This window comes from Henckelia pumila, chromosome 3 (genome assembly GCF_033568475.1).
Source record: "Henckelia pumila isolate YLH828 chromosome 3, ASM3356847v2, whole genome shotgun sequence".
NCBI lineage: Eukaryota > Viridiplantae > Streptophyta > Magnoliopsida > Lamiales > Gesneriaceae > Henckelia > Henckelia pumila.
Genome location: NC_133122.1, coordinates 22,185,806 through 22,207,264, shown reverse-complemented (window position 1 = coordinate 22,207,264; position 21,459 = coordinate 22,185,806). Strand labels below are relative to the sequence as shown.

Genomic DNA, 21,459 nt, shown 5'->3' with positions numbered 1-21,459 from the left:
TCAATATAGATAATTTATTTGTCATGTTTTAAAAATTATTGACTAGTCTTTAAATCAACCATTATACCATACTTACTATTTGTCATAAACCACCATGACTTATCAAATTCCTACCCACTAACCCATGTTTCCCCTCTCAATTTACTACCCACTAAACCAAATTCAATTCCTTACATTTAATGTGACTCTTTGAGTTTCTTGAAATATTAGTATAAATATACTACACTAGTCACATTCTCATTTCAAACCATAATATTCATAAAAAGAAAGAGAGATAAATTATATGGAAGACATGCATATTTCTTCTAAGAGTTAAGTTCTTGTGGCATCAAAGAGTTGGGCTTGGCAAAGAGTAGATGAAGCTTTTATAAGAATTTTATATCAGTTATCGATTCAACAAGATTTTCCGGGTAAGTGGGCTTCTACCTTTCTTTTGTGTAATATAAGTTTCTACACTTATATTTATTTTTGTGTGTGAGTTAAGTTTTATAAAATAAATACTTATACTTTTGAAAATTTGATCGGCATGATAATATTCGTTTCACTTTGATATGTATTATTTGTTGGCTATTCGTGATATTATTTGAAGCATGTTAGAATTATTTGGAAATATTTGAGATGCACTGTTAAGAGTCGATTTAGAAATGGTTAAGGAATTTTCGACGATTTGATTTGATTTGATTTGATATGGCCCTGATGTGGTGGGTAATAATAACCGTTCCTTTGGCCTCGCCCCTTAGAGGAGTAACATATAGGGGACTGATCAGTAGAACCACGGAAAATGAGATAATTAACAGTGCAATATTTGCTTCGTATTTGTTCGAATTCAGCATGCTTATTTTGTTTCGAGATTATAAAATATACATGAGTACATGTAAATATATTTTGGTGTTTATCGTGCTCGATCGACCCCCACTTGCTGAGTGTTTCCCAAAACACTCACCCCCTTACTTTGCTCCCCAGATAAGAATGAAGATGAGTTAGATGACGAAGAACTGAATAAGTTCTGAGGTTGGTGAGGATGGATCAGTTCAAGTTGAAGAAATATTTTTACTTTAAATATCATTTTCGCTTCCGCATTGTTGCACTTGTGTTTTTTTTTCTCTGTAAAAACAGTTATGGTTTATGAAATAGACTGGTTTTTGGCAAGACTTGTACTATGAGGCTTGTTGTTTCAATGTTAAATTGTTAAACAACGCCGATGTCAACTAGGCCCGGTTTCGGGGCGTGACAATTCTGGGCAGCAACTTAATCCTTTGAATTGCTCGATTCAATCGCTGCTATTGATCCGTAAAATGGACCAGAAATCCTCTTCTTGAATCCTTGCTAACTCGAATGCAATTCGATGCTTAAAATGGCTGGAACTGGAGCTCGAAATGAACATAAATGAACGGAACTCAAAGCTTGAAAAAAATTTTGTTGCTGTTCGAGTATGGAGTGTTGGAGGGATCGAAATTGGTGTGTTTCCCATCAGCTCAATCCATAATTTATAGGCTTCAAGTTTAACCATTATAATCTTTTAATCACCATTACATGACTGTTACACTAGCTGTTAAAGTTCTTCAGTTTCAGATTTGAAAAGTTCTCTGCCTTCACTCCTTCGGTTATGGTTCATGCCTTCACTCCTTCTGTTATGGCTCATCATTGCTTGCTTGGTGGCTGGGTTCTCACAGCAAGTATTTATCCAATCAGAGTCATTCTATTTTTTGGATGTTGTTAAAATCGATTGAATTTCGGTTATGTTGTTCTTGACAGAGTTCTTATCGTTTATTCTCAATCGGTTTTGAGATAGAGCGTCGTTCGGAATCGTTATGATTTTTGGAGTGATTTTCAAAAAATTGAGTATTGCGATTTGTTGGAATCAGATTGTTATGGTTCAATGTTGGTTGATTTGAGTTTATTTGATTGATATTATGCTGTCTGCATTTCCGGTTTGATCAGAATATAGCCGTTATGCCGCCGGTTTTAGTTTTTGGGCTATAGTTTGGTTTGAATTGATTTGAGCCGTTTTTTAGTTGTGTTTGAATGTCGATAGTAATCTCGGGCCTTTATTACTTCTTTTGCAGATTCGTTTGAAGGCCGTTGAGTTGCGAGGTTGCAGGAGTTGTATCGTTTTAGAGATTGTAGCCGGTATAGTATCGATTCTCTTATTATCGAATTGGAAGTTTGATTGAATCTTGAATGAGTATATTATTGTTGTTGTTTCTAGGTTGTAGCATCGACGTTTGAAAGAGGTATAAGACGACTTAGACTGGAATGGAACGAGTAACTCGAATTCGACTTGATTCGAGTGTTCCGAAGAAATCACATACTTGCATGTTAATTGAATTACTTGAACTTATTAAATGAGTTATGATTTGTATTACATTCATCTTGATCCAAAATCCTTGATTTCAGCGGGTAGAATGACCCTTTTGTGTAGACGTTTTGGGGGCTTTTAAGCGAGTGGCCTAGGCGTAGAGGTTCGCCTAGTGTCAGCATAATCCTTATAGTCGCACCAAAGTCTAGAGGATGGAGATACGTAACACCACCTCGATCGGGAGAGTCGGTGAGTTGTTTACGTGATCTCATCCTCGGGATCCCAAAAGCAGAGCAACAATTTCTTGATTATCCGGAGTTGATAATCCAAGAGTTTTAAAGACATGCATTTCATTCTGATTTATCTTGGAATTGTATGGTTGACATTTGAATATCTGAAAATGGATGTATTTTGTATTTGAGATGCTTATCTGAGATTGCATGTTAGTCTCTTTTACTGGGAATTGTATTCTCACCGGATTTATCCGGCTATTGTCTTGTCTTTGTATGTGTGCTTAGTAACAGGTGGGGCAAGACCGAGTCAGAGGCAGCATGGCTAAGGGTTGAGTCAATTAGAAGTGAGACTTGGTGTTTTATAAGTCGAATTGGTAATCGAACTTAGATTGTATTCGAACTCGTGTTGTTGTATTGTTTTGAATAAGTTAGATTGAAGCATGTTCTACTAGTTTGAGATTGTATAACTTTATAACTACCTTGTATTGGATTTATGCATGTTGTATGTTGTATTAATGGATTTGATTTGGGATTGGAATGCATGTCGAAGAGAGTGCGGGAAGATCTTTTTTTAGGCTGAGTATTTCTGCCCAGGCTACCCGCGCGCACGCGAGATGGTACCTCGTGCGAGTGCAGGGTGCTTTTCCAGGGTTTTGGTGCGATGGCCTGCGCGCGCGAGATCTTATCTCGCGCGGGCACGAGTCTTCTGCTGAGGCTCTGGAAGCGTGGCCAGCGCGCGCGCGAGATGTCTATCTCGCGCGAGCGCGAGGTTTTTTTAAAAAAAAGAAAGAAAGAAATTTTTTTTATTATTGTTTGTACCTTGGATTATTGTATGCTTTATTAATTGTTTAATCCGAGAATAGTTTTTTAGAACCGAGGTCTCACATATACACTCTTATGCTTTTGTCTTATATTGAGATATTATTTTTTTTTATGCATTTATTTTTACTCGACATTAATTTATATTTGATTATGTGAAGATTTATCATCCTTAGGAAAGTTAATAAATATGATTCCATCCTTTCAAAAAAAATAAAAATAAAAAAATAAATATGATTCCATAAGTGTGATTAGATGCTTGTTAACATAATTATATATATATATATATATATATATATATATATATATATATATATATATATATATAATTTATTATTATCCTTAAATTCGTTTGTTTTCTTTTTAACAGTCGTAATGGCAAACATTACAAAACTTGAATTTGAAGCTCTTGACATCAGTGAAAAAAACTATTTGTCATGTATTTTGGATGCTGAGGTTCATCTTGTTTCTAAGGATCTTGGAAACACAATAAAAAAAGAAAATAATGAATCCCCGCAGGATCTTGCAAAATCTCTTATTTTCCTTCGCCACCATCTCGAAGATGGATTGAAAGCTGAGTATCTCACTGTGAAGAACCCACAAGAACTTTGGAAAAATCTTAAAGAAAGGTTTGATCCACTACAACAAATTTGGGTATCAGCAACAAATAAAAGATCAAAAAACCGTTGTCTTTTAGCTTTTAACAACGGTTTTATTAAAAACCGTTGTTGTTGGCCATATTTTTATGAAAAAAGACAACGGTTTGTAAAAAAATGTTGTCTTTTATATGTCAAAGACAACGGTTTTTTAAAACCGTTGTATTTGAGCGGGCTTTTTATGGCCTATGACAACGATTTTAATTAACCGTTGTCTATGTGCGTATTTTTTCTTTATCTTCGACAATGATTTTTAAAACCGTTGTGTTTTTGTGTTGTTTTATAGAGTCAAACACAACAGATTATGTTAAATTGTTGTCTTAACTTTTTTTTTCTTTAAAATAAATAATACTAATAATAATAATAATAATGCCAGATATGGGCCTTCCTTCTTTAATTTTCTCAACCCATTCTTCCTTGGTCCCACGCCTGCGCCCTTCTCTCACGACTCTCCCAAAACCCAACCCTAGCCGCCACTTCTTGTCGTTGATTCTTTACCACCGGCATCGGAATGTGTGTTTGGAGCTAGAATTCGGTTATAGATTTTCCTAAGCTTCATTTTGATGCGGATATAGCATTGTGACTGCAGATCCAGATGCAGAAGTGGTTTCCCTTTCACCCGAAACATTATTGTAGTCAAACGACTACATGTGCGAGATCTGCAACCAAGGTTCTCAAGAGAGAGAAGCCTGAGCAAGCCAAGAATCGTGTCTTCGTGTGCCCCAAGGAGACATGTCTGCACCATTTTCAAGCAAATTATCTACCTTATGGCAGGGATTTCAAGAACCACGAAGCTACGGGCTGTAATGGGAAATTAGCCACGGATATTACTGGTATATTTAATTAATTTATTTAATTATATGTTCCTTAGCTAAATCTTGCTTCAATTTTAGTACCACATTGTCACAGATTGCATAGTACTCTCAGATTCTTGCCTGTTTTCAATTATTATATTTTGCAGACGCTAGCCGATTTTGTTGTTAGTTTCTGTTGAAATTAATTCTTTAAGATTCCATCATTATTTGTGTTCGTGTATATAGATAATATTATAGGTCTTAAGTTTATTTCTTATTTGTCTTTGTGGAATTTTCTTGCTGTAATTGTATGTTATTTGTGTGTGGATTTTACTCGTTGCAACCTCAGGAACACATCTCTCGCCCACTATCCTCCACAAAATTTATTAAAAAATACTCAGAAGAGTAACTAATTAGTTAGTTAACCTCCATTTTTTGAGTACTGATCAATTTTCTTGATTTTTACAGGTATCCAAATGATATAGATAAACATACTTTAGCACGCCAAACAGGTTTCTCAAGAAGCCAGGCGAGTCTCTTTAAACCATATTATTTTATTCAAGATTTAGAATGTATTTATGTAATCGAGAAAACCTATGCATATGTATCTTCAACAAATCTCCTACAACAAATTATTTTATTAGATGTTACTTATTTTTTCTTGTCATGCACGACAAACTTTCTTTTCTATCTTTTTCAGGTCTCCAATTGGTTTATTAATGCTAGAGTAAGGCTATGGAAACCCATGGTGGAGGAAATGTACTTGGAAGAATTCAAAGATCATCACGACGACGGCGTATGGGTCGGCGCTGATCGAAACGACGAGTTTTTGAATCAAAATCTTTCGAGGAATGAAGATCAGAAGCCAACACATGATCAGTTGGTTAGAATTCATTCCGAATCTCCATCTTCTATGCTCAACAATCCTGAGAAAAATGGTGGAAAAAGAAACAAAACCCTTGAAAATGAAGTGAAGAATCATTGTTTTGGTGGAGTTGGGGACTCATTTGGTGCCATAGAATTGGACTTTTCATCATACCCTTATCCCTCAGCAGCCGCAGGAGGTGGAACTATAACCCCAACCGTCTCGTACGGCGGCGGCGGGGTGTCTTTGACATTGGGCTTATACCAGCATGGCTTACAAAAGTCACTTTTTTACCCTAGATATGATCATATGGAAGATTGTCAAAGAGTTCAGTACTCAAATCTTGGAGGGTGAAAATCATAATTATATTTACTCTACTGCAGGAATATGATGGGAGCACAGCTGCTTCATGATTTGGCTGGATAGATTTCCCTTTTTATGGGGCAAAAAAATAGAAAAATATCTATATATGTTTTATTTTGTCGGTTTATTTGATATAGCCGGAGTTTGAAGGAAAAAGGATCGGTGGCTGTGATGGAAGTAGTAAATTTATATATATTGGTGTCACTAGTGAGATATGCTTCATGCATGCATGTGGTATACTAGATAGGGAAAGGTAAATTACATTAATATATTATATGTAATTTGTTGATGTTATATGCAGTACTGCAGGAGTAAATTGAAACTACTTGCTAATTAGGTGGCATTTTCACCTAATTAGGAGTAAATTGAAAGTAAATTACATTAACATTCAAGATTTTGAGTCATTGGAAATTCAGGCATTTGCTAACGAAATGGGATCTTTTTACATTTGATTCCGCAGTTGAAAATCTTGGATTTACGAGCTACCCGCCGGCATATCTCAGTCCACAGGCAACAGGAAAGAGCCTTCTTATAGGAGCCAATTTTACTTCCGCTGAAGCTGGATATGATGATCACACACCTCTTTTAAGTGTGAGGATTAATTTTTATTCATTTATTATTTATCATAATTATCGTAATCAAAATTAAATTAAATATTTTAGTTCACGCCAGCCCAGATGCCAGTCTATCAAACGATATACTATATTAAAATTAGTATTAACCATTATTAAAAAATCTGGATAAATTACTATTTAATTTCACATATCATATTTGTAGTAGTGGACTTGATTAAATTATATATATTTTTGCAGCAAGCAATTTCATTGACACAACAAATACAGTACTACATAGAAGCAAAAAGCCCTGGGTCTGCCACAGATGCTCCAAAGCTTATGTGTTTCAATTAGATTACAAGGCCAATGTCAGGACTTGCGGTACCGGAGGCCGTTGTTTATTTGTTACTTGCTGCTTTGGTAATTTTAAATTCACATAACGTACCACTATCTGAATTTTGTTAACCATGACATTTATCTTCATTTTCATCTCTGCTTACTTTTGAGGAACTGTAATTAACTCTTTTCTGAATTGTATTTACCATTTGTGGTAGATGGGATTGTAAACTATCCACTGTGAAAGCTATGGTTAATTCATATTTGAGAACCAAGCACTCAATTTATCAATATTAAGGATTTTCGTTTTGTTCTTTGAGGTCATTGTATTGATTGGGGTAGGCTTATCTTAAATCTGGTATGGTGCATAAACACCCATTTCAGTTGAGATCATTCTATTTTCATTTATGTCTTCTTGTTGCAGGCCTCACATAGATATATTGTGACCTTAGAACTTGGAAACCGAGAAATTTCTAGGTAGTACAATGGGATTTTTAAGTTTTGTTGTGGCTTATTTTCCTAGTTCTGGATTTTTAAGTTTTGTTTTGGACTGATTTTGAAGTTTGTATCAGTGTTTAAAATCTTTCATGGCCACCTTAACCCTTCTTGCACATTAAATTTTGAGCTTTATTTTTGGACCCAACCTTATGAATGCTTCGAAGCCAGAGGCTTGTGGGTCATCCCATGGCTTTAAAGCTCTTATCCTTAACAAGAAGGTAATGTCTTGGGAAAAAATGTTAAACTTAATATTTTTACAAGCATGCACTAAAGGTTTGATTCATATTATCATCATTCTTTTGGTTTTAGATATTGAGAAACGAGGAGGATATTGGAGTTTTTCACAATAGTAAGAAGGAATTGATTGTGACTTCGGTAATTACCATGAAAAACCTGTTATAGATATATCTGATGTGTAAAACTGCTGCAATAACTTGCCTTGCTTACATCACAGCAGTTCAATTTTCCCACAGACAAGGGGCGTCATCATAATCCTCCAATTGAACTTTTCAGCCAGATAAACTTATGAATAATTGTCCGCTTTGTTTACACATATCCTGTCAGGTAGAATTTCTGAATTGTTTTGACTGTCAGTTTACATTTCTTGCTCTCATTCTTCAGCAATTCATTTTTGTTCACAATAATTATAATTTCATCAACCAATTAAATTATGGAAGGAACGTGCATTATGACTTCACATTTCTCTTTTTGCAAAGCAGCTTTTTCATCTTCATTTCTTTTTCTTAATTCTTTATTGTTGTGAATTTTAGCTAGATGAGTACTCTGATATCCTTTCTCTCAGATGCTTCTGCTTTTTCCTTGGCATAAATTGCAACATTCGACAACTTTTGAAAATTCAGAGCTTTGAACTGATTTAGTCGATTTTGTGCATGCAACTGTGACAGCAAACAGACTAATATGGTTGCGTTTTGGCAGAAGGTTTACTCCTGTGAGTTCTGGGCAGCAATTTTATTTTATTATGTTGTTTTTGTACGCGACCTAGGAAGATTAGCTAATAATCAAGTCGCGGGTAGCATGCATCTGTTGCTTATTGATTCGTGTTCCATTATTAATTAATTAACATCATATTTTTTGGTTTTGCAATTGCATCACGTTCTATTAATTATTATTGGTTTCTTAACCGTGATTATGGAGTGCAGCCAAACTAGGACCTTTACACTAAAAAAGGGATAATGGCTTGTACATGCATTTACTACTTTGCTAGGAAAATTGTGTGAGCGGATTAATTCCTAGTATATATGTTTTTGCGAATCTTGAATGTGGGCTTGGTGATTATTAACGCTAGCTACATTAATTATATATGTTATAGGCACGATTGTTTCCACGAGGAGCGGATGACACATTCCTTTGATCAACACATGCGAGTCTGTAAAAAGCTACAAGGATCCTATGCATGGGATATAACTGTCGTCAGACTCAGATCATGAGATATCATAATTCACTCCAATTTAATCCTTCAATCTAAACTATAAGAATTCATTTCTTGAAAAAGGGACTTTGAAAGTGTATGCATGAAGAAAAATCAAGAATCTTTAGCCAATATTACTTACTCAAATTGGTCCTATGAATTATCAGTGCTTTATGATGAAGGACAATGAAATACCAGCAATGGACTGATTACTCTTGGAGCCTACACGCTTGAATTTGTCCATTATTTTACGTTGGTAATGCATTTCTGTTCATTCAATTTATAAAACTTAGATTAGATTATCATCTTATCTTTAGGAATTGAAGACTTTTCAATTTTAATTGTGGGAGTGTTCGTGAAAATGAATACTATAAGTCAAAATGTGAAGGAAAGGGGTTGAAATGAATAATACCAAGGTATGGAGTTCTCACTCTCCATTTTTTTTCTCGAGAAAGTATGTTTTTTTTTATTTCTGAATTTTTCTTGTGATGCAGATAAGAACTTCTTCCTTTTTTTAGATGCTATTTAACTTCTTCCTTGATAATTGATGAATGGTGAAAATGTGGTTTTGTTTTGTTTTGTTTTGTTTTGTTTCGTTTCTTTTTTTAATAAACAAAGTCGCAAAGAAACAAAAATCATTAAAGGGACAACTTCAATTGTTTCTTGATTTTCATCCTGATATTTATATAATCAAGTGCAACAGACTAGGATTTTCATTAGTGTTAAAGGGGTTGAAGTGAAATATTGAATGGATAGTAATGTTCTTGTGAGAGAGATTAAGAGATTATTTGAACTTGTCAAGAAGTGTTTGTGTCTCTATTTATTTCATATCACAGGAATTTATTTGGTTTTTTTGTGTGTGCGTGTCTACTAAGCATATTTTCTAACGAAAATATTCTTCACATGGTAATTAAGTGTTGTTTGTGGCATGTCCAATGAGTGTGTGATGTTAGGAAATTTAGATTTTGAATAGTATGACCATAATTAATATGACTTATCACTTTTAATGGTGATTTTTTTCTGAACAATGTTTTCAGATTCTTGATGGATTTAGATGTGCCTCTGTTTACTATATCAAAGTGATGAAATAATTTGTATGTTGCAACTGATTGCCGATTTATTTACATTAGTTATTTGAAACTTGCGGCTGGCTATATACTTCTCGAACATTTGCATTTACTGTTGTAATCTTGTTCTGAATTGTTGCAAGAGATACAAGTGGATGTTGGTGAAACGAGTGTTCCAAGTTAATTTATATAAATTAGTTCATTGCTCTATTTTATAGTGTAGATTGAATTAGAATTAGAGTTTTGATTGATTTGTAATATTGAAAATGTATATTAAATTTAATTTCGGAAATTTTAAATTTTGATTTATTTATAATATTAAAAATTTGTGTATTATTTTTTTTTTGTTTTTTATTTGAGAAACGACAACGGATTTTATCCATTGTCTTTGTCATGTTAAAATTGTTGTATTTTTTGGTGTTGTTAAAAGCCCGTTAAAAGACAACAGATAAAATTTGTTGTCATTGAGAGATACGACAACGGATAAAATCCGTTGTTAATGAGAGCAAAGACAACGGATAAAATCTGTTGTCGTAGGGAGCAAAGACAACGGATTTTATCCGTTGTCGTTGGGTGTACTTTCAACAACACTGAAAAGTACAACGTTTTTCTTGTAGTGACCATCAGAGGAGTGTAGTTTTCCTAAGAGCCCGTTATGAGTGGATCCATCTTCGCCTACAAGATTTCAAATTTGTAAGCGATTATAATTCGACATTATTCAAGATTTGTTCAAAGCTCAAACTTTGTGGAGAAAATATTTCTGATCAAGATCTACTTGAAAAAATTTTCTCCACCTTCCATGCTTCAAATGTGCTCCTCAAGCAGTAATATCGTGAGCGTAGATTTAAAAAGTACTCTGAGCTTATTTCCTGTCTACTAGTTGCTGAACAGAACAATGAATTACTATTGAAAAATCATCAATTACGCCCAAGTACTGGCTCTATACCATTTCCTGAAGCAAATGAAATATCATTCCCTGAAGTGAATTGTAGAATAAAATAAAATATAAAGTAGATTGTGTGAATATTTCTATGGTTGGTAGGATTTGTCAAATATTTGTAACTTGGTAAAAGTATATTATCTTTCTGTTTTTAGGAGATTAGATTCTCTCTTTGTATTCTATTTAAATGTGTACCTTGTAGTCTATTGAATACATAGAATTATTATTCCAATCCTCGTTCTTTGCATGGTATCAGAGCCAGAAAGCTGATTTCCTCCTCTCTCGCAGTCTTAATCTCCAAAAAATGTCATCGGACTCATCAAAAACCGATGAGAATTCTGAGAAATCGCCAGCAACTCTTGCTCCTCTTTCCGGGAGTGATAATTCATCTCTTCAAATCTCTGCCCACAAACTCAATGGCCACAATTACTTACAGTGGGCACAATCTGTCAAAATTGTAATATGTGACCGTGGAAAAATGGGATATCTCACCGGCGAACTCGAGTCACCTAAGAAGTCGGATCCCTCATACAAAACTTGGGTGGCTAAAAATTTCATTGTTCTCGCATGGCTCATCAATTCCATGGAGAACAACATCAGTCGTCGTTATTTGTGGTTCCAAACTACCAAAGAGGTATGAGACACTGCTCGTCGGATGTATTCCGATCTTGGGAATGCCTCGCAAATCTTCGAACTTCGTTCAAAACTCAAGGAACTCTAGCAGGGTTCTAATTCCGTGACCCAATACTTCACTGATCTTCAAGACTTGTGGCAAGAGTTGGATCTTTTCCTGGACAACACTCCAACTTGTGCTGATTGCAGCGTCAAAGTTCGTCAGAATCTGGAAAAAGAATGTGTCTTTGATTTCCTGGCAGGACTCAATAGGGAACTTGATGATGTTCGAGGCCGTGTTGTTGCACGAGAGCCATTCCCATCTCTTGAAGATGCATTTGCTGATGTTCGGCGTGAAGAGATGCGCCGCAAAGTCATGCTACCCACCTCCTTGCCAGCTGCATCTTCTGCCCCGGAAGTCTTTGCCTTGATCTCAAATAAATTCAATAGCCCGGGCCAGCGTCAAGGCAAACGCCCTTGGTGCGAACATTGCAAACGTCCTGGACATACCAAGGACAAGTGCTGGGAAATATACGGCAAACTAGTGGACTGGCAGCCACGAAAACAACCTCAAGGTCGTGGCTTCCAAACCCAAATAGCCCAAGAGCAGCCTGCATCTTCTGACATCACTGCACCATTCACAAAGGAACAGATAGAGCAAATTGAACAATACTGTCGTCTCCTGCGTCAGTCCTCTCTCAATCCATCTCCAAATCCAACTGTTGACTATTGCTCCATCACCCAATCTGGTAACATTCAGTCTGCCATAAATTCTTGTGTTGCTGAGTCTTGGATTGTTGATTCTGGAGCCTCCGATCATATGACGGGCAACTCTACTCTTTTTTCCAGTTATATTCCTTGCACTAGCCGTACTACAGTTAGAATAACTGATGGTTCCTTGACTCATGTTATGGGCCTTGGCAATATCCAATTGTCGAAAGATATTATCCTTAAATCCGTTTTTTATGTCCCTTCCTTGAAGTGTAATATGATCTCTGTCAGTAAACTAACTAAGGATAATAATTGTGTCGTCAAATTCTTACCTTTCTCTTGTTTATTTCAGGAACTACCATCGGGGAAGACGATTGGCAGTGCTAGGATTCACCATGGTCTTTACTACTTCGAAAATGCTTCGTCCGTCCCTCGACAGTCTCTTTTGTCCAGTGTCCGTTATGCACCTGTTTTGAATCTTTCCAAAATAATGTTATGGCACCATAGACTTGGCCATCCTAGTTTTTCATATTTAAAACGTTTGTTTTCCTCCTTGTTTATGAGTAATAAAAATCTTGATTTGGTTTCCTGTGATATTTGTCAACTTGCGAAGCATACAAGAGTTTCTTTATCTCCAAAGCCGTATACACCCTCGTCACCCTTTTCATTAATTCATAGTGATATTTGGGGTCCCTCACCGGTTACGACACTTCACGGTAAACGGTGGTTTCTAACATTTATCAATGATCACACACGAGCCACCTGGGTTTACCTTCTCAAGAACAAATCTGACACATATGCCACATTCACCAACTTTCACCACATGATTCAAACTAAATTTTATACCCGCATCCGCACCCTAAGAACCGACAATGGTACAGAATATTTCAATACCACCCTCGGTGAATAGCTCCAATCCCATGGTATTACCCATCAGAGTTCCTGTGTTGATACTCCCAAACAAAACGGGTTATCCAAACGAAAAAATCGCCATCTTCTTGAGGTTGCTCGTGCCCTTTTGTTCACCATGAATGTTCCTAAATACCTATGGGGTAATGCAGTACTCACTGCTGCCTTTCTCATTAATCATCTACCTAGCCGACTACTTAACTTCCAAACTCCCATGTCTCTCCTCACAAAAGAATTTCCTCATAGTCATATCTCCACTCACCTTCCGCTTAATACATTTGGGTGTACGACATTTGTGCATGTCCATAATCACCATCGCAGCAAACTTGATCCTCGAGCCATTAAAACTATCTTCGTAGGTTATTCTGCTTCTCAAAAAGGTTACCGATGTTATTGTCCTAAAAACGAGAAAAATGTATGTCTCCTGTGATGTCACCTTTCTCGAGACCACACCTTTTTTCTCCTTATCTCTGCTTCAGGGGGAGATTTCTCATGAAGCTTGTTGGGATACTACTCATCTTCTCGGTGTACAAGTTGATCCTCTATTTTTCTCGTGTCCTGACTCGTCTACAACCAACACTCGAGTACATGATACCACTACACCTCATGTTCCTGTGCCAGAAACAAAAACAAAAACAGAATCTGCACCACACAAAGAGTTGTATGTCTATTCACGAAGGAACAAATCTCAGGTAACTAAAGATGTAGTGAATCTTAGCCACAGTCAAGAGAATGAACCGATGGTAGACTCTTCTTTGTCAGGTACGACTCATGATCTTGATGTACCTATAGCTTTTAGAAAGGGTGTGAGATCTTGTAATAAACATCCCATTTTTAACTTTGTTTCTTATTCGAATCTATCCTCTTCATTTCGTGTCTTTACTTCTACATTGTCTAGTGTAATCATTCCCAGGTCAATTCAAGAAGCTCTAAATGTTCCCGAATGGAAGGCTGCAGTGCTGGAAGAAATTCGCGCCCTACAACAGAATAATACATGGAGCTTGGTACAATTGCCACAAGGAAAAAATACAGCCGGGAGTAGATGGGTGTTTACAGTAAAGTACAAGGCTGATGGTTCAATCGAAAGACATAAAGCACGCTTGGTTGCCAAGGGATTCACACAAACTTATGGTATAGATTACACTGAAACTTTCGCACTTGTTGCAAAATTAAACACTTTTAGAATTCTTCTATCTTTGGCTGCCAACCTTGATTGGCCACTTCATCAGCTGGATATTAAAAATGCTTTCCTTAATGGTGACCTTGAAGAGGAAGTTTACATGAGTCAACCTCATGGTTTTGAGGAAAATGTTGAAAGTCAGATTGTGTGCAAGCTCCACAAATCTCTTTATGGGCTCAAAAAATCTCCCGTGCTTGGTTTGACAGATTCTCCAAAGTTATTAAAAAGTTCGGCTACAGTCAGGGACAAGCAGACCATACACTATTCGTTAAACACTCCAAGAACGGGAAAATGACCATTCTTATAGTGTATGTTGATGATATAATTGTCACAGGAGACGACAATCAAGAAATGCATAACATTAAGCTGATGATGGCTAAGGAGTTCGAAGTTAAAGACCTTGGGACACTGAGATACTTCTTGGGAATGGAAATTGCTAGAAGCAAGAAAGGGATTTCTATTTCTCAACGAAAGTATACATTGGATCTATTGGAGGAAACTGGAATGTTAGGGTGCAGGCCAAGCCAAACACCGATTGAATTGAGGAATAAAAAACAAATGTTGGAGGGAAATTCAGTAGATAAAGAAAGTTATCAGCGACTCATGGGAAAACTTATCTACCTCTCACATACCCGCCCAGATATTGCATTTGCAGTTAGTCTGGTAAGTCAATACATGCACTCACCTTGTCAAGGTCATCTTGATGCAGTTTACAGAATATTGAGATATTTGAAGCAAACACTTGGTCGAGGTCTATTCTTTGCAAAATGTGATGATCGAAGAGTAAGTGCATTCACAGATGCAGACTGGACAGGCTCTGTTACTGATCGAAAGTCAACATCAGGATATTGTACCCGAGTGTGGGGTAATTTAGTAACTTGGCAAAGCAAGAAACAGTCGGTGGTTGCAAGAAGTAGTGCAGAAGCTGAGTATAGGTCAATGGCACATGGAGTATGCGAGCTCATCTGGATCCAAAGAGTGATGAAATAACTTAAAATGGAGTGAACAAAACCTATGCAGCTCTACTGTGACAACAAATCTTCCATCAGTATAGCTCACAACCCCGTTCATCATGACAGAACTAAGCATGTTGAAGTAGATCGGCACTTTATTAAAGAAAAAATTGACGGAGGGATTGTCAGGCTTGAATATGTTCCCACAACTCATCAACTTGCTGATCTACTCACAAAAGGATTGTCCGAACAAACTCATGAATTTCTTGTTGGCAAGCTTGGTCTCATCCATCTACCGTCAAGCTTGAGGGGGAGTGTAGAATAAAATAAAATATAAATTAGATTGTGTGAATATTTCTATTGAGTGGTAGGATTTGTCAAATATTTGTAACTTGGTGAGAGTATATTATCTTTCTGTTTTTAGGAGATTAGATTCTCTCTTTGTATTCTATTTAAATGTGTACCTTGTACACAGAATTATTATTCCAATCCTCGTTCTTTGCAGCCAACTCAACTCAAAATACCCATATTAGAATAGGACGTGGGCGTGGTCATGAGCGTGGGCGTGGCCATGGTCAAAACAAAAATTACCAGCAACATGATAGAAAGAGACAGAAAACAAACCACCAGCAGTGGAAACCGAATAATGAAGAAGAAAAAGGGAGAAACATGAAAGAGTATGAAGATAAGTGTTTCAAATGCAGAACGAAAGGGCATTGGTCTCGTACTTGTCGTACTCCAAAGCATCTTGTGGATCTCTACCAAAATTCGATCAAAGGAAAGGGAAAAATAGAGACAAATTTTGCTGATGATGATGACCTTGTTGATATAACTCACTTGGATGTCTCTGATTTCTTTGCACAACCAGACGGGAATATTGATCATTTTATTGGGGGTGGTGTGCTAGAAAAAATAGAGTGATCAAGTTTTGCCTTTAATGCTTTCGTGTCCCTAAGATTAGTACTTTTGGTTATCTATGTTGTTTTTCTACAATAGTCAGATTTGCCTTTTTGGTTTTGGTTTTTTCAGTACAATTTTATTTTCAATTGTAATCGTGGTTAATAATTTGAGAACTTTATTTAATATAATTTCCCCCTTATGAATATTTAAGCTGTAACTTAATCTATTATGCATTTTTTTTAGATTAATGGGAGAATACCAAGACATATGTCTAGCCGATAGTGGTACAACTTACACCATCCTTCAAAGTAAAAGGTATTTTTTGGAATTAACATTAGCTGAAAATAATGTTATAACAATATTGGGTGCATCAAAAATTATTGAAGGTCATGGAAAGACAAAAATCATTCTGCCAAATGAGACAATTCTATATATTGAAAATTCACTCTACGCTAGCAAATCCATTAAAATTTTGCTTAGCTTTAAAGAAATCCGCAGAAATGGATATCATATTGAAATATTGAATGTAAACAAGGTTGAATATCTTTGTATTACATCTATGATATGTGGTAAAAAACATATAAAAGAAAAATTACGTGCACTCTCTTCTGGGATGTATTGCACAATAATAAAGGCAATTGAGGCAAATACAGTCACAAACAAGAAGTTTGTTGACAAGAAAACTTTCATATTATGGCACGACCGACTTGGTCACCCTGAGAGTTCAATGATGCGAAGAATAATAGATAATTCGCGTGGACATCCCTTAAAGAATCAAAAGGTTCTCCTAAATGGTGACTTTTCATGTGTGGCTTGTTCACAAGGCAAACTAATTATAAGACCTTCTCCAACGAAGATTGATGTTGAAATTCCAACATTTTTGGAAAGAATTCATGGGGATATTTTTGGGCTTATACACCCATCATGTGGTCTATTTCGATACTTTATGGTATTGATTGATGCATCAACTAGGTGGTCACATGTTAGTTTTCTTGCACCTCGAAATATAGCTTTTGCAAAGCTACTTGGGCAAATGATTAAACTACGAGCTCAATTCCCTGACCACTCAATTAAGGCAATTCGCCTTGATAATTCTACTGAATTTAAATCACAAGCATTTGATGAATTTTTTTATGTCAATAGGGACTTCGGTCAAGCATTTAGTAGCCCATGTCCATACACAAAATGGTCTTGCAGAATCCTTTATTAAGCGACTGCAATTAATTGCAAGACCGCTACTCATGGAAACAAAACTGTCATCTTCAGCCTGGGGTCATGCTATCATACACGCTGCATCGTTGATTCGTGTAAGACCAACTAATTACCACCAATATTCACCATTGCAACTTGCATATGGTCAAGAACATGAAGTTTCTCACATTAGAGTATTTGGTTGTGTGGTACAAGCAAGTGCGGAGCCACGCTTGTGGAGCCCGGGTAGCCCAAAATTGTTTCAAATTTTTGTATATATAAATTTTGAAAAATTTTGGATTAATTTGGTATTAGTCCGGGTGGCTCAATTGAAAATATTAAAGGATTTGGGAGCTTAAAGTTTTAACCCGGGTAGACCATAAATCCTGGCTCCGTCACTGGGTACAAGTACCTATCCCACCTACACAACGAACCAAAATGGGTCCCCAACGTAGACTTGGAATTTATGTGGGATATGAGTCACCTTCTATCATTAGATATTTGAAACCCTTAACAGGCGACTTGTTTACTACAAGATTTGCAGATTGCCATTTTGATGAAACAAATTTTCCAACATTGGGTGGAGCAAAATTGTATCTTGAAGAACAACGAAAAATCTTTTGGAATGACAAAACATTATCTCATTACGATCCCAAAAACAATCAATGTGAGCAAGAAGTTGAAAGAATCATTCACTTGCAAAGAATTGCAAATCAATTACCTGATGCTTTTGTTAATACAAAAAATGTAACAAAGTCACACATACAAGTAAAAAATACCCTAGTGAAGATCGATGTCCATGCAGGACTATATAATACTTTACCCGCAAATGAATCTAAAATACGCCAAAAGCGTGGCCGACCAATTGGTTCAAAGGATACAGTACCTAGAAAAAGAAAGGTACAAGAAAAACAAGGTTTGAAAACTCCAAAAGAAGAAACCTTACATCAAAATGAAACAGATGTGGATAACGTGATCCATGAAGAATCACAACCACATGAAAATATTGAGACCTCAAAAAATTATTTGATATCTCGTAAAATATGGGATCGCAGAAATACGAACATCGATAATGTGTTCGCACTTAACATGGCTCTTGATATCATGCAAGGTATTGATGATCTCGAACCACAATCTGTTAAAGATTGTCAACAAAGAAATGACTGGTCAAAATGGAAGGAAGCTATACAAGCTGAATTAGATTCTCTAGAAAAACTTAAAGTGTTTGGACCCGTAGTTCAAACACCCAAAAATGTAATCCCCGTAGGATACAAATGGGTGTTTGTAAGATACAAAGTCGGACTTGTAGCCGAAGGTTTTTCTCAAAGACCTGGAATAGATTACGAGGAAACATATTCACCTGTGATGGATACCACCACTTTTCGATTCTTGATTAGTTTGGTTGTATCAGAAAATCTGGATATGCGACTTATGGATGTGGTCACTACATATTTATATGGTTCACTTGATTGCGACATATACATGAAAATATTTGAAGGATTTAAACCATCAGAATCAAGTGATACAAATCCCAAGACCATGTTCTCAATTAAATTGCAAAAATCTTTATATGGATTAAAACAATCTGGGCAAATGTGGTACAATCGCCTTAGCAAATATTTACTACAAGAAGGTTACACAAATAATGCTATTTGCCCATGCGTTTTTACAAAAAAAAAAGACGGATGAGGGTTTTGCAATCGTGGCAGTGTATGTCGATGATCTAAATCTTATAGGAACTCCCGAAGAGCTCACTAAAATTGCCAATTATTTAAAAAGTGAATTTGAGATGAAAGATTTGGAAAAACAAAATTTTGTCTCGGGTTGCAAATCGAACATAAATCAGAAGGAATATTTGTTCATCAATCTTCATACACAGAGAAGATATTAAAACGCTTTTACATGGACAAATCACATCCATTAGCATCACCAATGGCCGTACGATCACTTGACACTATTAAAGATCCTTTTCGTCCACTTGAAGATGGAGAAAATATCATTGGTCCTGAAGTACCATATCTTAGTGCAATTGGTGCATTTTCATACCTTGTAAATTGTACTCGACCAGATATATCATTTTCTGTCAACCTTCTAGCAAGATATAGTTATTCTCCAACCCGAAGACATTGGAATGGTGTAAAACATATATTTCGTTTCCTTCGTGGTACAACTGACATGAGATTATTTTATTCAAAAAATCAAATTTCTCTTTAATAGGATATGCAGATGCAGGCTATCTTTCAGATCCGCATAAAGCCAAATCCCAAACGGGTTATGTGTTTACACGAGGGGACACTGCTATTTCATGGAAGTCAACAAAGCAAACTTTGACAGCGACATCATCAAATCACTCTGAGATCATTGCAATGCATGAAGCAAGTCGAGAATGTATATAGTTGAGATCTATAACCCAACATATTCAAGAATCATGCGGACTACCAACAGCGAAAGATAGCCCGACGACTATTTTTGAAGATAATGCTGCTTGCATTGCACAACTAAAAGGAGGATATATCAAAGACGATCGAACGAAACACATTGCACCAAAGCTTTTCTACACGCACGAACTTCAACAGAAAGGTGATATTGATGTCCAACAAATCCGTTCAAGTGACAATGTAGCTGATTTATTCACAAAGGCATTACCGACATCAACATTCAAGAAATTGGTGCGAAAGATAGGGATGCATCAATTAAAAGATATTCGGTGATTGAAATCAGGGGGAGTATCAATTGTTGTACTCTTTTTCCTTCGTTCAGGTTTTTTCCACTGAGTTTTACTGACAAGGTTTTAACGAGGCAACATTGAGCTCTCCATCAATCATCTAAGGGGGAGTGTTATATATAGATGTAATATAGTTGATTGATTTGATTGTAATTTTTCTTTTCTACGCTAATCCCTCTACTCTATAAATAGAGGTGTTTAGTTCATATATTACACACTCATCTTTTCTATTATATTCTTTCTTGTCTTTTATTCTCTCATCTTTCTCTACTAAATTTATAACAGTAATTTTTTTAAAAAATTGTTTATAGATAATTACATTACTTAATTATTCTTTTGTAATACTATATTTAATTAATAAAATAATAATAAATATATAAATTATTGTGTTTATAAATATTTTGTGAAATAAATTAGTTGTTAAATAAAATAATAAGGAATATTATGAGAATATTCCTTTTAATGTAGAGTATAGAGTTGATTGGTTGGAGTCTTGGAGATGAGTTTTGTATTTGGCGTAAAAATTACACTATATTAAAGTTAGTGTTACACCAAAATAGCGTAATGAGTTGAAGATGGTCTAACCTTTAAAGAGTCCTGGTATGATTAGGATAATCTTGTAGACTCCAAGTCTTGAAAGACTCGAGTCCTAGTTGAACACTACAAGTCTTGAATACTCCTATAAATATGTGGGATCATGTAACTCGAAAACTACTTCACTTTAACCAAGAATTTAGGCCACTACATATTCCAAGGGTTGGAATTTTCATGCCATTCCATTTTTCAATCTCAACGAAAAATATTCTTTAATTTGGTTTCTAGTGCGATCAAGAGAAGGAACAAGTAAATCCATCGTGACCTGAATGATTGAAAACATATCCAATTAATCGTTCGTATGGAATTACAAGAAGAACTATTTCCGCTTTAATCCGGAATAGTTGATGCCAAGCATTTATCGCTAAGTAATTTAATCCTAAATGCCCTATGAATTATTCGACTATTATATCTGTGAAAACCCAAATTTCAGTCAAAGAATAAATTTCAATTGAGGACTAAAATTAAGTTGAGGTTCGAATTTAAGTTGAGGACTGAAATTCAGTTGAGGATCCAATTCAGTTGCCGAAGTTTAGTTGAGCTCAAATTCAGTTGAGCTATGTTCAACAGACAAAAAGTCAGTCAAGCAACTGCTGCTGCTCCATATTTATAACCGACGTATTAACTCAAATTCATGGCAAATAAATACATTAAATGAGAAGTCTAACAGTCAGATTTCTCCCTATAAATAGCATTCAAATTTTTTATTCAGGGTTATACAATATTCTGAGTAAATACACATCAAAAGTGAGTTCTAGCATTTAGTTGAGCTATCAATCCAGTTGAGGAACCACCAGTTGAGATAACTCAAGACCAACCGAAATTTGTTTT

The 21,459-nt window shown here is 35.8% G+C and overlaps 1 protein-coding gene and 2 long non-coding RNA genes across 4 annotated transcripts; all 3 read left to right on the top strand.

The window, feature by feature from the left end:
* Nucleotides 1–4,435: 4,435 nt before the first annotated feature.
* On the top strand, nt 4,436–6,967 carry LOC140891618 (uncharacterized). Its single transcript, XR_012152582.1, has 6 exons — nt 4,436–4,840; nt 5,270–5,330; nt 5,502–5,947; nt 6,050–6,282; nt 6,490–6,620; nt 6,842–6,967. It is a non-coding gene; the product is annotated as an uncharacterized lncRNA (long non-coding RNA).
* A 41-nt stretch (nt 6,968–7,008) lies between these two features.
* On the top strand, nt 7,009–10,041 carry LOC140891617 (uncharacterized). Of its 2 annotated transcripts, none has more exons than XR_012152580.1 (4): nt 7,009–7,635; nt 7,727–7,792; nt 7,875–8,366; nt 9,164–10,041. It is a non-coding gene; the product is annotated as an uncharacterized lncRNA (long non-coding RNA). The 2 variants fall into 2 exon arrangements; XR_012152581.1 differs by having other exon boundaries at nt 7,872–8,366.
* Nucleotides 10,042–11,157: 1,116 nt separating this feature from the next.
* Nucleotides 11,158–14,560, top strand: LOC140888245 (uncharacterized). Its single transcript, XM_073295934.1, has 4 exons — nt 11,158–11,487; nt 11,578–12,462; nt 12,529–12,645; nt 13,445–14,560. Exons 1-4 carry the CDS (start codon nt 11,158–11,160, stop codon nt 14,558–14,560), a joined length of 2,448 nt encoding a protein of 815 aa, XP_073152035.1.
* Nucleotides 14,561–21,459: the final 6,899 nt, after the last annotated feature.